At 53.7% G+C, this 15,859-nt stretch overlaps 1 protein-coding gene across 18 annotated transcripts in view; it reads right to left on the bottom strand.

The window, feature by feature from the left end:
- The window catches only part of DOCK6 (dedicator of cytokinesis 6), a 46,474-nt gene that overhangs the window by 5,754 nt on the left and 24,861 nt on the right, over positions 1-15,859 (bottom strand). For 5 of the 18 annotated variants that reach the window (XR_002341650.1, XR_002341653.1, XR_002341652.1 and 2 more), the window contains exons 22-41: positions 15,626-15,789; positions 14,998-15,102; positions 12,799-12,891; positions 12,452-12,547; positions 11,435-11,575; positions 8,360-8,473; positions 8,103-8,273; positions 7,613-7,752; positions 7,340-7,509; positions 4,774-4,934; positions 4,089-4,271; positions 3,614-3,740; positions 3,232-3,316; positions 2,987-3,083; positions 2,779-2,913; positions 2,302-2,454; positions 1,977-2,135; positions 1,778-1,878; positions 655-847; positions 419-562 (exon numbers count right to left, since the gene is read on the bottom strand). Coding sequence is in view for 9 of the 18 variants with exons in the window: in XM_021083862.1 (XP_020939521.1) it covers positions 419-562; positions 655-847; positions 1,778-1,878; positions 1,977-2,135; positions 2,302-2,454; positions 2,779-2,913; positions 2,987-3,083; positions 3,232-3,316; positions 3,614-3,740; positions 4,089-4,271; positions 4,774-4,934; positions 7,340-7,509; positions 7,613-7,752; positions 8,103-8,273; positions 8,360-8,473; positions 11,435-11,575; positions 12,452-12,547; positions 12,799-12,891; positions 14,998-15,102; positions 15,626-15,789 (2,732 nt within the window). In the remaining 9 variants the exon portion in view is untranslated. The other 13 variants (XR_002341654.1, XR_002341651.1, XM_021083864.1 and 10 more) reach the window with 8 other exon arrangements.

Below are 15,859 nucleotides of genomic sequence, written 5' to 3' on the forward strand. Positions count from 1 at the left end.
TTTTGGCTACACCCACAGCATGCAGAAGCTCCTGGGCTAGGGATCGAACCCAAGCCACAGCAGTGACAGTGCTTAACCCACTGCTTAACCCACTGAGAGGTGGTCCCTGAATTTGAGTGCTGGGTAGGGGCAGTAGTGGGTCTATAACTTTCTTCTCTTATGTATGTTTGCAATTTTTTATAGTAAAAAAAAGAATTTTAAATGCTAATTAAATATACCGAAGGCTTACTATATCCAGATCACGTGTCAAGGGTTTTACAGGGAGATAGGCATGTAATGGGGTCTCTGATGGTCCCCAATCCTTCTTCGCAAATCCCCTGACTGGAAAGCATCTGGGCAGCGCTTTGCCTTGAGTCTCCGGCAGAGGGTACGGGGCCCATCCGTGGATGTACGACGCTGCCCCGGCCCCAGGCCTCACCATGGTGAAGTAGGCGGCTGCCTGTTCCAGCAGCCCCACCAGCCCCAGCTCGGTGAAGTGCTTCCCGGAACAGAAGCCCTCCTCATCGGGGGACAGGATGTCGTCGGAGATGGCGGACTCCTCCAGCACGTTGGATGAGATGTTCTGGGGTGGGACGTGGGGTCAGAGCCTGATCCCTGGCCCACATGTTTCACCCCCTGCCCACCCCCCCATCCACCCCACCCCCAGCTGCTCACCTGGAAGGAAACGCAGCCCACGGGCAGGTGGCGGCTGTCCTCCAGCAGAGCGAGGTACTCTGCCACGAGGGCAGCTGCATGTACCATGCACTGTGCGGCCTCCGCGTGGTTGCCCAGCTCTGCGTGCTTCCCCGCCATGTTCTGCAGCCATGTCAGCCGCAGGTCCGGGGAGCCCTGGTAGCCCCGTGCGATCCTGGAGCCCAGGTGAGGAGGATGTCAGGAGGATGGATACTCACCTTGCCCGTCCCCCTGCTCGCCCCTCACTTGTCCATCCCCTTCGCTCGTGACCCAACCCACCTGCCCTTCTGACCAGTCTCCTCACCTGTTCCCCATTCATCTGTCCATCCCTTACCTGTCTTCGCACCTATTGTTCTACTTATCCTTTGTGTCCTCCTACTTGTCTCCCACTGACCAGCCCATCTCCTCACCTGTACCCCCATTCATCTGTCTCCTCAACCTGTCCTACCTTCATCTGTCTTCCCATTCACCTGTCCATCATCTCCTTTCCTCCTCTGTTCACCTGTCTCCTAACCTATCCCCCTCTGCACCTGTCCATCCCCTCATTATCCCCACAAGTGTCATTCTCTCACTTGTCATCAATTTACTCTACCAAGAACCTCGGGCCATTTCATCTGTCTGCCCAGGCCCATCCCTTCTGCAGGTTTCCTACCTTCTTTGTCCCCATCACCTGTGCTCCTGTCTCCCACTCCAGGGTTTTACTACATTCCCCTCACTCTCTTCCAAATCAGTTGTTTCCTTAACCTGTAACCCCTTCATAGGTTAGCCCCTCACTTGTCCGTGTTCTCTGTCATCCTCATCTATGTGTTCAGCTGGCACGTTTTACCTGCTCATTTACCTGCCCTCACCTTACTTGTGCCCTCACCGGTCTGCTCACCTCTGCACTCACCTGGCTACTGACCTGGCCCATCACCTGTCTGCTCACTCACCTGGTCATCTTTCTCTGTCTGCTCTCCAGTTCCCGGTTCACTTGTCTGTGCTTACCTGTCTCTCTTATTACCTGTACACTCACCTGCTCCCCCCTCAGCTGTCCCTCTGACCACCTACACGCCCCTCTCCTGTCTGTGGGTATGAATGGCTGGAGGTCCCAACCAGCCCTCATCACCTGTACATGAGGTCAATGAGCATCTCGGGGTCCTCCTGATGCTCCTTCATTTTCACCGTGTCGGTCAAGATCATGTGCAAGTTGAACATCAGGTCTTGGACCTGGGGTAGGGGAAATGGCGGAGAGTGATGGGGCCAAGGAGGCGGTCAGGGTCAAGACCCTGGTTGTGAAAGATGGGCCAGGGGCCTGGTGGGGTCACCTGCTCGGCAAAGGTGCTGTCCCGCAGCCCCACGTCCTCCTCGGCATAGGTGAGGATGGTCTTGAGTGAACGTCGCAGGTGCTCTTCACTGAAGTTCTGTGTTGTCCCCACCAGTGACGAGAGCGACATGGTCACTTGCATCTTCACACGGGCAAAGTTCTGGGCGAGCCGGGAGGAAGAGCACACCTGCCTGTGGGCCTTGGACCCTCACACCAGGGCCCGCGCAGCCCCCTCTCCTCTCCCGCCCTGTGACTACCACGTTGAGACCCTGGTCAGCACCCCTCACTGGAACTTTCTGTAGACGCCACCCCCCACTCCTGCTTACGTTGCCAATCTCGAAATTCTGGCGCATGAGGAGGTAGAGGGAGGCGCTGGCGTGTGTGCGGATGGCGCTGATGCGGCTGCCACAGTGTCGCAGGAGCCTCAGGCAGAGGTCAGCACACAGCTCCGTGTCCTCTTCAAACAGCAGCTCTGGGAACTGGCCCCCAGGGTGAGAGGGAGACCGATCAGCCCCTCCCTGTTCTGGCTCTGAAGATCCCCGATGGGGACTTGGGCAGGGCCTCTGTCTGTATTCTGCCTTCTCTGGCCAAGCCCAGCAGGCTTTGGTGTCACACCTGGGTTAAAGCCCTTGCTGTGTGACTCTGGGTGAGTGACTCTGCCACTCTGATCCTCGCTTCCCTCCTCTGAAAACTGTGGCTAAGGAGTGAGTGTCTGGCTCATGGAGTGGCTGAGCAAACAGAAGATGCTCAATGAACGGGCCGTGACTGTTACTCTAAGAAATGTGGCTGTCAAAGGTGCTCACCTTGGACACCAGGGCCCGTTGTGTGGCCAGGCCGTGCTGCAAGAAAAGAGCACTCTGGGCACTGCCCAGACTGTACAACACAACCTTCAGTATTGCTCCCAAGACACTCTCCCGGGCCTCTGACAGCATCACCGTCTGTGGGGCCAAAAATCCAACTGTTAGAGACTGGGGTGGTTATGGATCAGGGAGATGCTGGATCAAGCCCTACCTGCACGATGATCTCCAGTGTATCCAGAACCACCAGGCTTGCCTCAGTTGCCAGGTTCCCATCCACCAAGGCCTCATGTTCCATTTCATCCTTGGTTCTGGAGGGGACAGGAGGGCCTGGGGGTGTCTCTCAGGGCCAAATCCCACCCCAGGGCTGAGCTTTTTCTGTTCCTTCAACTGCTCTTGGAGAGGGGGTTCTCTGGAAACTGATTTAACCCCAGCGAACTACTCCTTGCCCACACCTACTTGTCCACACGATCTGAGGTTTGTCTCCAGTGGGTGACACTCTTCCTCCAGCGTACATTCTCCTGGTTCCCGAACGGGCTCCTCTCTGAGACAAAGAGGTGCGTGTTCACAGGTGAACAAAGACATAAGGACACATGTGACCATGAGAAGAAACACACATGGGGTTCCCGTGAGGACACTGAGTGATGCACATGCTTGCAAAGTGGACGTAGTTAGACGGGAGCAGGGAGCACAGATACCCACGTGTGGGATAAACTGTGGCCCTCTTTCTGGGAAAAGCAAGCGAGACAAAGAGGCAAAGATGGCCTCTGTCTTGGGGCCCCTTGGACACAGGCTGGAGGCCACCAGGTAGAGACATGCATGAGGTACATCCCCTTCTCACCCCGGCTCCGTCGCACCATCTCCTGTCGGGCTCCAATGGTACCCAAGATAGCTTCCTCCAGCCGGGCCTTCATGTCCAGTGATTTCTTGAATGTGAGGCTGTTGATACGTTCAAAGGCCTTTTTCCCCTGGGACAACAAAGAACAAGTTCCATGTGGACTCTGCCCTTTGCTGTGGGCTAGCCCGGTGCTGCTACTTCTGGCGCTTTCCAACTTCCAGGACCCTGAGCTTGAAGACACAGTTCTCCCTTTTATAGCCAGCTCTCCACACCTCCCGAAGTCTGTTCATGAAGAGAATTCTCCCCTTTTGCTTTGGCTCAGCAAAGAAATAGTCCACCCATTCCCCCGCCACCCCCACTCCCCAGAAGTGGTGCATGAGAAGAGTTCACTCTGCACACCCAGCCCTCAGCCCTGCAGGGCCCCACACAAGTCCTCAGCCTTCCCCCTACATCACAATCCCCTGGCCAACCCTCGAACCTTGTATTCAAAGGCAGCCAGGCAGAGGTATAGCAGGTCCAGGAGACGACCCAGCTGAGGGAGGGCCAGGTCTGCAGCCCAGCGCTGCAGCAGGGCTGGCTCAGCATTTTTCAGGACCCAGAGCACGCACACCAGCAAGGTCCGGCTGGACTCGGCAGAGAGGGCACAGCCTGAGCGAGCAGCCTGGGGCCAGATAGGGGACAGGGTGCTCAGAAGGGAGACAGTCGACGTTCATTTCATACTCAAATAGGAAGCAGCTGATTGATACCTTAGCATATGACTTCTTTTTTTTTTTTTTTTTTTTGCTTTTCAGGGCCACACCCAAGGCATATGGAAGTTCCTAGGCTAGGGGTCGAATCAGAGCTACAGCTGCCGGCCGGCGCCACAGCTCATGGCAACGCCGGATCCTTAACCCACTGAGTGAGGCCAGGGATCGAACCCGCAACCTTGGGATCCTAGTCGGGTTCGTTAACCACTAGGCCATGAAGGGAACTCCTATCATATGACTTCTATGCCAGGTTATGGTTCTCCTCTACACAACATCCAAAGTACAATTAAAAAAAAAAATCACAGGACATGTGAAGAGACAAGAAAATGTGATTGATAAGGGAGAAAAGACATTAGATGCAGGTGCAGAGATAATCAAATGCCAGGTGGTGTCTCTGGGGGCAAGGCTGGTACTCACCGTCGCTGGACCCTGGGAGATGCTGGCCCGGGAGCCAGGGGCCAGGGGGCCACCAGCGATGGCCATGGCCACTGAGGGGTTGATGGTGCCTCCCATGTCCCCTTCCCCTTCTGTATCTGAGTCAAGCATAGAGGCTAGTCTTGATCGTTGACCTGAGCTCTCTAGGGCGAGAGAAGAATGTTAAGTGCTATCTCTGTCTCAAGTTTCAGCCCAGAAGTCACCTCCTCAGGGAAGCCCTCCCTGATACCACCCTCTAGACACAGGATGGGAGTCTGTAATTATTGACTCCCAGAGCTCACTTCTTGTATTTGCAATTAGAAATATTCATCATGCAATTGTTTCTAAGATCCACAAAGGCCTAGAGTATCTGTGGTATGACCACTCTATGCTCAACATTTAGAACACGGCCTGGCTCACAGGAGTAGTCATTATAAAGATGATGACAATGATGACAATGGTGACAAACAAAATAATAAAACTGCTATTATTACTGTATCCATTGGCATTTATATAGCATTTCCTATGTGTCAAGTGTTGTTTTGTTTTGATGTTTTGCCTTTTTAATGGCTGCATCTGTGGCATATGGAAGTTAACCCACTGAGCCACAATGGGAACTCCTGAGATGATGTTTTAAGCACTTTAAAAATATTAACTGTTACTCTTTAAAATAAAATAAAATAACCCTATGAGGTAAGTACTTTTCTCATCCTTGCTTTATGGATAAAGCAACTGAGGCACAGGGAGGTTGTTACTTGCCTGGAGTCACACAGTAGGCAAATGGTAGAGCTAGGATTTTAACCTAAAACAGTCTGGTTCCAAAATCTATGATCTTAAAAGTGTACCCTCTCCACACCACCCCCTCCCCAGATACAAAACAAAACAAAACAAAAAACAGAGAGAGGAGCTGCTAACAAATATAAAACAGATCCCACCCTGTTTGTTCTTGCTTTTTTTCCTTTATAGCTGCAGCACATGGAAGTTCCCAGGCTAGAGGTGAAATTGGAGCTGTAGCTGCTGGCCTGCACTACAGCCACAGCCACACTGGATCTGAGCCATATCTGCAACCTATGCCTCAGCTTGCAGCAACACTGGATCCTTAAACCACTGAGTGAGGCCAGGGATCAAACTCACAGTCTCATTGTTGGGTTCTTAACCCACTGAACCACAACAGGAAATCCAAGAGATTCTTGAAATAAACGGTTGGCTGAGTTTTGGGAAAGCTACAGGCCAGTTTAACCTAGCTGAATTCCTGACTGGATTGAGGTGACCAGCCCCTTATTCTATTTGCCTAAGACAGAGAGGGGAGCCCTCAGTGCAAAAAGATGACATTGCTTCAATCCTGAAAAGACAATTAAAAAAATCACCATACGTGAAGAGGCAAGGAAATGTGATTGATTAAGGGGGAAAAGACGACAGAGGTAGGCACGGAGATGCATAAGTGTTGAAGTGAGCCAACAAGGACTTGAGAATAAAAAGTAGCAGAAAAGATGCACCAACATGGGTTAAGAGATGGAGAATTTCAACAGAGAATTAGCATCTACAACAACAACAACAACAAATCAAATTTTACAACTGAAAAACAGAACATCTGAAAGTCAAGAACTCAATGGAGGGAGTTAATAGAGGACCAGACACAGCGGAAGACAGAAGTAGTGAGCTCAAACACAGGTGAACAGAAAGTTTCCCAACTCAGAGAGCAAACAGAATGAAAAACAGAACAGAGCCCAGCAGACATGCGTAACATAATCATAAAAGTCTAACATACGTGTAATTGGAGTCCCAGGAGGAGAGAAGAGAGAAATGAAGCAGGAAAAAAAAGAGTCAGGAGATAACAACTGAGAGTTTGCCCCACACGATGAAGGGGATCAACCCACCAATCCCAAGTCTGTGTTTCCAGCCACTGTATACACTTGTCTCACTATATGCCAGTGAATGTGCATCGAAATGAATGAACATAGGGCTCCCCCTGCCCTCTCGCCCTGACGCTCCCCACCTTTTCCTCCTCATGCCTCTTTCTAGAAAACAATATATCTCCCATTTATTACTATTATTATTATTATTGCTCTTTAGGGCCACACATGTGACACATGTAAGTTCCCAGGCGAACAGGAGCTGCAGCTGCCAGCCTACAACACAGCCACAGCAACACTGGATCCAAGCCTTGTCTGTGGCCTACAATGCCGCTCATGGCAATGCCGGATCCTTAATCCACTGAGTGAGACCAGGGATCAAATCCACATCCTCATGGAGACTAGTTGGGTTCGTTACCACTGAGCCACAACGGGAATTCCACATTTCTCATTTACTATGGGCTAACAAATAGCGCAGTAGTACACTTGCCCAGGTTTTCACATAATCCTAGGAAGTCCCCATTTGACATGGGGGAAACTGAGGCTCAGAGCAGTCATTGACTTTCTTGTGGTCTCACAGCAGGACTTGGACCCACTTCTCTGACTTCAACACCTATGTTTTATTCCTGACATACTAGCCCACCTTTCCCGCCCTGAGCCTCGTGTGATCAATTAAGCCCCTGGCCCATGATCCAGCCCTGCCCTGACCCGCTGACCAGCAAAGTCGTGCAGCCGTGGCAGTGTGTCTCGTGCAAGTGACAGCAGTGGCAGATAGAGCTCGGCCACACGGGCTCTCACGGTGGCCTCGGCATAGCGGGGGTCAGCATCATGGCCACAGAGCAGACTGTGGACAGCACTGATGGCCTTCTTGTGCAGCAGGGATGCCCTGTGGGGTAGTAAAGTGGCCACTCAGGATGGAGTGGGCATGGCTTCTGGACCTTCCCCCCCCGCCCCGGGGCCTCGGGGTCACACCACAGGCCTGTGCTCACCCCTCGGCCTCAGGTTCCAGGGCCAGAGCCAGTTCCGTCAGCAGGAGCCCAGCCAGGAAGTGCTGCTGCCGGAATGGCCCACTCAGCTCAAACATGCTGATCACCTTGGGGTCTGGGGCCTGGCTGGAGAAGGTGGAGCTCTGTAGAGGATGGGGGACAAAGCCAGGGACCAGAGGCCAAAGGTCAGAGGGAAGAGACTGGAGTTAACTCATCTATGAGATGATAAGGCACAGGGTCCAAGGTCAGAGATCTGAGAAGCAGCAGATGGAACATCAGTCTGGGAGTTAGGATTTAGGGGTGAGAAATTAGAACCTGGTCCTTGTGGGAGACTACTGAGAATGAGGGGTCAGAGTGAAGGGTCAGCGTAAGGAGTCAGTCCCCTGGACAGTGGCCTTCTTTGAAATGAACAGAGGTGAGAGTATCTGAGAAAAGGGGCTGAAGGTAAGAGGTCATAGGTCAAGAAGGGGAGGCAGAAGTGAGGCCAGCCCACCTGGGAGGTAGTGGAGGATACGGAGGGCGAGGGCGAGGCCGGGGGGGATAGGGGGCAGCAGGGGAGATTGAGGGTCACGTAGTGCTCGTGGTTGCACAGGATGCGGGTGAAGTCCATGCGCAGGGTCAGCAGCACCGCCGGGTTGGGGGCCGACTGCAGCCGTGTGGCCACCTGCGGGGGAGGGGTCAGCAGGTGACACTACACTACTTGGCCACCGCCCCCCCATGGTGAGCCGTTCCTGCCACGCCCACCCCTACCTGCTTGTAGTGAGCCCGGACCAGGCTGAAGACGAAGCCGCGGTCCACCAGGGACAGAAGATCACTGAGGAAGAAGGCCAGGCTGGCGTTGAGGCGCTCGGCCAGCTCCGCATCCTGTGGACACAGGGCCTGTCAGCTCACATCCACTGCCCCCATCAAGCCTCAGTCCCTGCACTGGGCCTGGCTCTCACCAAGGCCACCAGTGACCTCCAGGAGCCACGTCACAGCCCCAAAGCTTTGGGTCTCTTTGATACACCCTTGTCTCTGGATTCCCAGCCTTCCTGGTTGTCCTTCTCCCTCCGACTCACTCTTCCTTTTCCCACAATTATGTCTATCCCCACCGGCTCTGCTGAGGACACTTTTTTCTCATCTTTCACCAGATATGAACAACATGGATGGCACACACTGGCTGCTGACTCCCCCTTTACCCTCTCTCAGAGTATGGAGGCCCTTCTTCAGAGTGCAGAACTGGGTGGAGACTACATTTCCCAGGCTCCTTTGCAGCTGAGAAAAACCATGTGCAACAACAACAAAAAGACAAAAAGACAAAAGACAAAAAAAAAAAAAAAAAAGAAGGAGTTCCCGTCGTGGCGCAGTGGTTAACGAATCCGACTAGGAACCATGAGGTTGCCGGTTCGATCCCTGCCCTTGCTCAGTGGGTTAATGATCCGGCGTTGCCGTGAGCTGTGGTGTAGGTTGCAGACGCGGCTCGGATCCCGCGTTGCTGTGCCTCTGGTGTAGGCCGGTGGCTACAGCTCCGATTCAGCCCCTAGCCTGGGAACCTCCATATGCCGCGGGAGCGGCCCAAGAAATAGCAACAACAACAACAACAACAACAAAAAGACAAAAGACAAAAAAAAAAAAAAGAAAAAAAAAGAAAAACCATGTGACCAAATTCTGGCCAATGGGATTTGAGAGGTGTGATGTGGCCACTTAAACAGAAGGGACAGGTCCTCCTGTTTCCACCTGTAACGCCTGAAGTGGCGAGTACCGAGATGAACTGAGATGGCCAGGCCCATACCGTGAAGCCCCCCACAGCCCACTAATGCTCAGAAATAAACTCTGGTCACATTTAATCTGCTTGTGATGATGTTTAAGCAGATTAACCTCTGCCCTGATATGCCCTAAGAAATCATTTAACAAGCATGTACTGAGCATCTATTATGTGCCAAGTCCTGTGAATGAGACAGATGCAGTCCCTGCTGCTTGTCTAGCTCACAGTAAAAGTGGGGGGGGGGAGCAGTGGTAAACAAAAGTATTCCAGATAGTTCTATGTGTTTCAAAGGCAACTAGCAGGGTGCTGTTTCAAGAGAAGCTTGAAGGATAAGAAAAAGCCTAGAGGAGAAGGCATTCCTTCTTTCCTCCTTTTTTTTTTTTCTTTTTATGGTCACACCTGCAGCATATGGAAGTCTGACCAGGCTAGGGATCAAATCGGAGCTGCAGCTGAGGCCTACACCACAGCCACAGCCACACAGGATCCAAGCCACATCTGTGACCTACACCGCAGCTTGCAGCAATGTCAGATCCTTAACCCACTGAATGAAGCCAGGGATCGAACCTGCATCCTCATGGAGACTATGTTAGGTTCTTAACCCACTGAGCTTCAACGGGAACTCTGAGAAAGGCATTCTCAAGAGAGAGAATAGTAAGTGCAAAGGCCCTAGAGCCGGAAGAGACTGGTGAGTGTGAGGAATAGCAAGGAGGCCGCTATGGCCTCAAGGGCCAGCTGGTGCTTGCTGCCTTCCTGCTCTCCCTCTGTGGCCTCACAAGTTAGTCCTGATGGCTCTCAGTTCCCTGCAACCCATAGAAACAAAAGACAAAGTCCGCCTGAGCTCCGAGTCCACAGGGGGCAGAGATTTGTGCATGGAACCTGCTACAGCTGGTGCTCCTTAAATGTCAACTGAAGGAGCGGAGCTGCTGTGGCTTCTCACCGATGCCCCCCACCCCCACCCCAGTGGCTCTGACAAGGCTGCTTCTCAAGGGTGTTGCTCTTCCCCGCAGCCCTTTCTGAGGGAGCTTTCCAATTAATTTGGATCAGCCCCTGGGAACTCAGCCCTTGAGGAGGCTCTAGTGAAACAAGGTCGAGACCTTTGAGACCAGCACAGAGGTCATGGGGGATTGCACAAGGACCAGTTTGGGCTGGATCGGCATTTCAAAAATCTGGAAAATTCCCATCCATCCAGACGTCCCATTTCTTTTTAAAAATTAGACATTCTGGCCACAGCTAATGGGCACATATCCTTTCATCTGCCATAAGCCCCACTCTCCCAACTGAAGCTGGTGGTGAGGGTTCGAATCCCCATTCTGCCCTTTCCAAGTTATATGGTATCAGGTTGTTACTCAGTCATTCTCTGCCTCAGTTTCTCCATCAATAAAATGGAGATAACAAGAATGCTAACTTCATAGAACTGTTGGGAGAGTTAATGATGTGATCCATCTGAAGTATTTAAGCACACAGTAAGTACACAATAAATGCACAATTTTATTACTATTATCATTATTATTATTGTCTGCCTAGATCCTGAGAACAATGAAATTAGTGGCCCAGGGCCTGGATAACTGTCACTATCTCAACATCAATGTCCACTGTACTTACTGTGTACTGGCTCTGTGCTAAGAGCTAATGGGTCTGCCCTGTCACCTCCCTGCCCTCACCAACTCTCATTCTCTCCTTTATTCACTCCACCCAGCCATTCATCCCCTCACTACTCCTCTAACAGAGGCATGGTCCTGCCTCAGGGCCTTTGTATGTGCTATTTCCTCTGCTTGGAACACTTTTCCCAGACATCACACAGACTGCCCCATCATCGCCTTCAAGTCTCCCCCAAAAATTCAGCTTCATGAGGCAAGGATTTGGGTCTGTTTTGTACAAGGCTATGTCTCTAGTTCCCAGCACAAGGCTGTGCACATGGTAGGTGCTTGTTTTGAGTGAACACACTGATCTAGCAAATGGGATTTATGGTCTTGTAGGCAGCAGGCAGTGGGCAGGATTGGCACCCCATCTGGTTGGCTCTATGACTCTCTTCGGCCCACCCACTCCGCTCTCCCCTACCACTGAGGCCCCTCATCCCTCACCTTGTGGATGCGGGTGATGACCTCCAGGCCTACAGAGCCCACCAGAGCTGCGATGTCATCCAGGAAGCGCCCAGGGAAGCGAAGCTTGCGGGGTGTGTCCAGTCTCTGGCCTAGAAGCAGGTGCAGTGCCATGCTTTTCACCTGGGGGCGGGGCAAGAGGACAGGGGAAGACTCTCCAGGGGCTGTGGTGGAGGTGGCTTGCCGGAAGGGGGCAGAGATTGGAGGGCCATGATTGCCAGCTTGCCTTAGGCTAAAGGTAAGCATAAGTCCAGGATGTGGTTTGCTCCCTGTAGTTATTTATGGGATGGGGGTGGGGCCTGATCACTGCGGGCGGGACTCTGCTGGTCAGGGGCAGGGTTTGAGATGGCCATGGGCGGGGCCTGGATGGATCCTCAGGCAGAGGAGAGGGAGACTGAGAGAATATGGGAGGAGCTTAGAGCAGGTCAGAGGGCAAAGCCCAGCAGTAAGAATGAGGGTGGGTCTTAAAGGCCCACCAGCTTGAGGGCGGGGGCAGTTGTTCAAGGTACCTCTTTTTTTTCAGGCTGTGAATGTAGCATGTGGAAATTCCCAGACCAGGGATAGAACCAGCACCACAGCGGTGACCCGAGGCACTGAAGTGACAAGGTGGGATCCCTAACCTGCTGTGCCACAGGAGAGCTCCCTCAAGGCATCTCTTGAAGAGTCTGGGGGGATATCTCAATTCTGATCCCAAGTTTCCATCTCTCTCTTGGGGGCAGCCGGGGGTGGGGGGTGGGGCTCTCCTTGCTAATAAGTGGTCTCTTAATGATCTCTCCAGATAGTCTCATAGGGAAGATCGGGGGGAATCCTCACTGTGAGGGGATTTCAGATAAGTTTCAGGGTGAGATTCCTTTAGGCACCTCTTCTCTCTCTCTATGTGGGGGTCTCTTAGGGCCATTTCTCAGGGGTCTTGAGTGCAATCTCAGGAAGCTTCTCTTCCCAAGGAGACAGTCTCCCCTGGAAGCCCCTTGCTCTTGGGTGGGGAGGAGGGCATCTTACCATGAGCTGGAAGAAGAACCAGGCATGCTGCAGGACGGCCTCGCGCACGGCACTGCCACTGACCACCCACTGCAGGGCCAGCTCCTCATGAAGCAGCTGGGGGCAGGGGCAGAAGTCACAGACAGCAGAGGAAGCCACCCTGGGCCCCCATCTGGAGGGTGTGACAGGGGAGGATGCAGCTGGAGGGCTTGGGGTTAAAGCAGCCATGCAGGAGGAGAGGGACCAGAGGGAGGTGATGTGCCCTTCCCCCCAGCCTCTCCAGGCCCTGCTGGGGACCAGGGCGTTCTGGACCCCTCTGCTAGGGGCTGGGCCCAAAATAGAGCCACCCACTCCAGGCCTCCCACTACCTTCTGCACAGTGGGTCTTGGCTGGGTGGCTGGTGGGGCCGAGCAGGAGCCCTCGAGGTAGGAAGAGGTTCGGCTAGAGCTGCGGTCGATGGCCTATGATGGGATGGCGAGGGGATGGGATGACGAGGGGGTTTAGGGTGGATGTGGGCAGGACAGATGGGGAAGAGAGATGATCGGCATGGACGGAGGAGAGATGTGTCCGTGTGGATGGACAGCAGGGGTGTACATGGAGAGAGCCGAGTTAACAAAGATAGAAACATGTGGGTGCAGATGGAAAAGGTAAGGATGTAACGGAAGAGATGAAGACAAGCAAAGCATCGTAAGGAAGCAGGGCAAATGGAGTGCAGAGGTGAGCACGGATGGAACAGGAGGACCCGGCGGACAAAGGGATGGGGAGTGTAGGTGGGGAGGGTGAAGTCAGTGTAGATGGCCAGACAGTGAAGAATGTGGGCAGAGGAGGTGAGCGCATGTGTGGATGAGGGCGGAGGGCATTGAGTCCATGAGTTCAAGGATGGACAGAGGAGGCAGGGGGCACCAAGGTAGAGGAGGCAGAGTGTAGACATGGGAGCAGAGTATAGACAAAAGGGATTAAAGGGAAGATGGAGGAGGAGAAAGAAGAAAAAGAAAGATGAGGACAGAGGAGGTGAGATGGTGATGAGAGGCAGCGGGAGCAGCTGACAGCCCCAGGTTCCAGGCCTGGCCCCGCTCCAGCCTTGCTCCAGGCCTTGCCAGCCTCAGTGACCCCATCTGTGAAATGGGCAATGGGGCACTCAAGCTCCACTCTCCCCACCTCCTTTGCTGCTCAGGAGGTGAAGATGCTCACAGGGAGGTAGAGGAGACCTAATGATGGAGCTGGCCCAGACATGGGACCTGCCTAGGCCCCTGCCTCTGCCCTCAGGGGACGGGTGACAGGGGGCCGCTCCCACAGTCCCAGCCACACACCCTGGGCTCCTCAGCCCTAGTCAGATGGGCCATCCCTTGCAAAGGCCAGCCTCACTGCCACCTCCTGCCTGGAAGGCCTTGCCCTCCTATCACCCTGTCACCTCCTGTGTGCTCTTCCAGGCCCAGCTGACACCTCAGAGAACTGAGGGCATTATGGGGGAGACCTGTTCAAAAGGTGTGTGGAGACTAGCAGGGCCCAAAAACCCAGGCTCCTAGCAATCCTGGGAGAAGACTGCCCAAAAGCTCCCCTGCTCATGCTGCAAAGAGTCCCCTGGCTGCCATGCTGCGCAGGTTGCCTAGGTGACAAGCACAGAGCTGGAACCGGGCCTGGAGCCAAGCATGTAGAGAATCCAGCTCTTGGTTCCTAGGGGCCTCTTAGCTTGGTCCTATCCTTCCACCCGGAACACCCACCCTTTCCTGGCTGGCCCTACTTCACTCTTCCCAGGAAAAATGTCACCTCCAGGAGGGAGGCCGGTGGCCTCATTTCTATTCATTTCTTTCAGGCATTTTCACACTCTGCTCTTATACATTCATGCATTTATTTGATAGGTGTCTATCTCCCTGATAAGGCAGCAGCTCAAAGGCAGGGATGGGCTGAGAATCTTTCTCCCCAACAAAATCCCACCTGCTATGCCCTAACTCCCTCTCAGGCTCAAGACTGCTGCATTGAACGCTGTACTTCGATTCTTTACTGCATCTGAAAATGCAGGGTCTGGGGCACAGAAAGAGCGCATACCAGAGCCAGGACTTGAACCTGGATCTGATGGTAAAGCCCTTCCCCACACCAGGTCCCTGTGAAGGGGCCAAGCAAAGGGAACTTCTCACAGGGGTCCGTCTGCCTGAAACAGGGTCAGGGAGCCCAGAGGTTTGGTTCCGTCCCCTTGGTGTCATTCAGGTAACTGCAACGAGGGAACAGTTGAGTCTCCTGAACAGAGTGGATTAAAGGAAAAGAAACAGGCCATGCAGGGGCAGTGAGGTTAGAGTGGCTGGATGTGCATATCATTTGCATGCTATTTACATATCACCCAGTCCCTTCTGTCTCTGCCTGAGGCTGTGGTCTGTGTGGCTGCAAAAGGCTGGTTAAGATGACTCTGTATTACCTACAGCACCTACTCCACAGCTCCAAACAAAGGCAGGAGGGGGTCCACTGCCTCCTCCTGGCAGCCCTCCTAGGTTAGTTGGCCGCAGCCAGGAAGGTGGGAGGTGCTCATGCTGAGGTGGGGGTGACACGCGTGCAGGGGCTGGTAGGGAGGGCACCTGTCTGGGGTCGGCCCCACAGTAAGGGGGTGCCCGTCGCAGCACAGCCTTGCTGCCTCCTGGAGCATAAGCAGAATTCACCCAGGAGTGTGAACGGTCGATACCCTGGAGATACATGGAAAAGTGGTAGCATCCACAGGCAGAGGGTGGGGAAACCAGCATGGAACACCAAGCGTACTCACTGCCCAGGACCACAGGTATGCCCACATGGGCACCCACACACAACCCTGGTATATGTGTGAGCACAAAAGCGCACAGGATGCACAAGGGTATGCTTCTGCACACGTCTGTGCGTGGAGTGTATGCGTGTATGTGCCCTGTGTACGTACAGGCTTGGGGTACACATGGAAATGCACCGCTGCACTATGTCCACACTGCTCATTTTTTGCTCATTTTTCAAGTTTCAGCCACCCGTCGTTGGGTCAGCCTCAGGGTGTGGAGCCCAGTACAGGTCTCAGTCCCAGCTCCCGATCGGTGACAGCCACAGACCAGCCCTGGTGTCCAAGGTCGAGCCTTCCTCCATGCTGCTGGCTGTCATTTCTATCCTCTGTCAACACTGAGATTCTTCACCTGCCCACCCGGCAGCCGTGGCCACTGCGGTGGAATGAGAGCAGGGCCCCAGCCTTACCTTGGTAGCCAGGATGCGGGAGACCTCATCATCCACAGAGCCAGGGGCCACAGCCAGGTCGGGGTTGCTGCTGCTGATGCTTTTCGAGCGGGCCAGGTAGAGGCTTGCGGGGCGGCCAGGGCCACGGGCCAGCGTGGCAGGCTGCACTGTCACTGGAGGGGCCCCTGAGAATGGAAGGAATAGGCTCAGCCCCCTGCTCGCCTACCCTGAAGACCCCCCTCCCTTCCCAGTGAG

Source organism: Sus scrofa, chromosome 2 (assembly GCF_000003025.6).
Source record: "Sus scrofa isolate TJ Tabasco breed Duroc chromosome 2, Sscrofa11.1, whole genome shotgun sequence".
NCBI lineage: Eukaryota > Metazoa > Chordata > Mammalia > Artiodactyla > Suidae > Sus > Sus scrofa.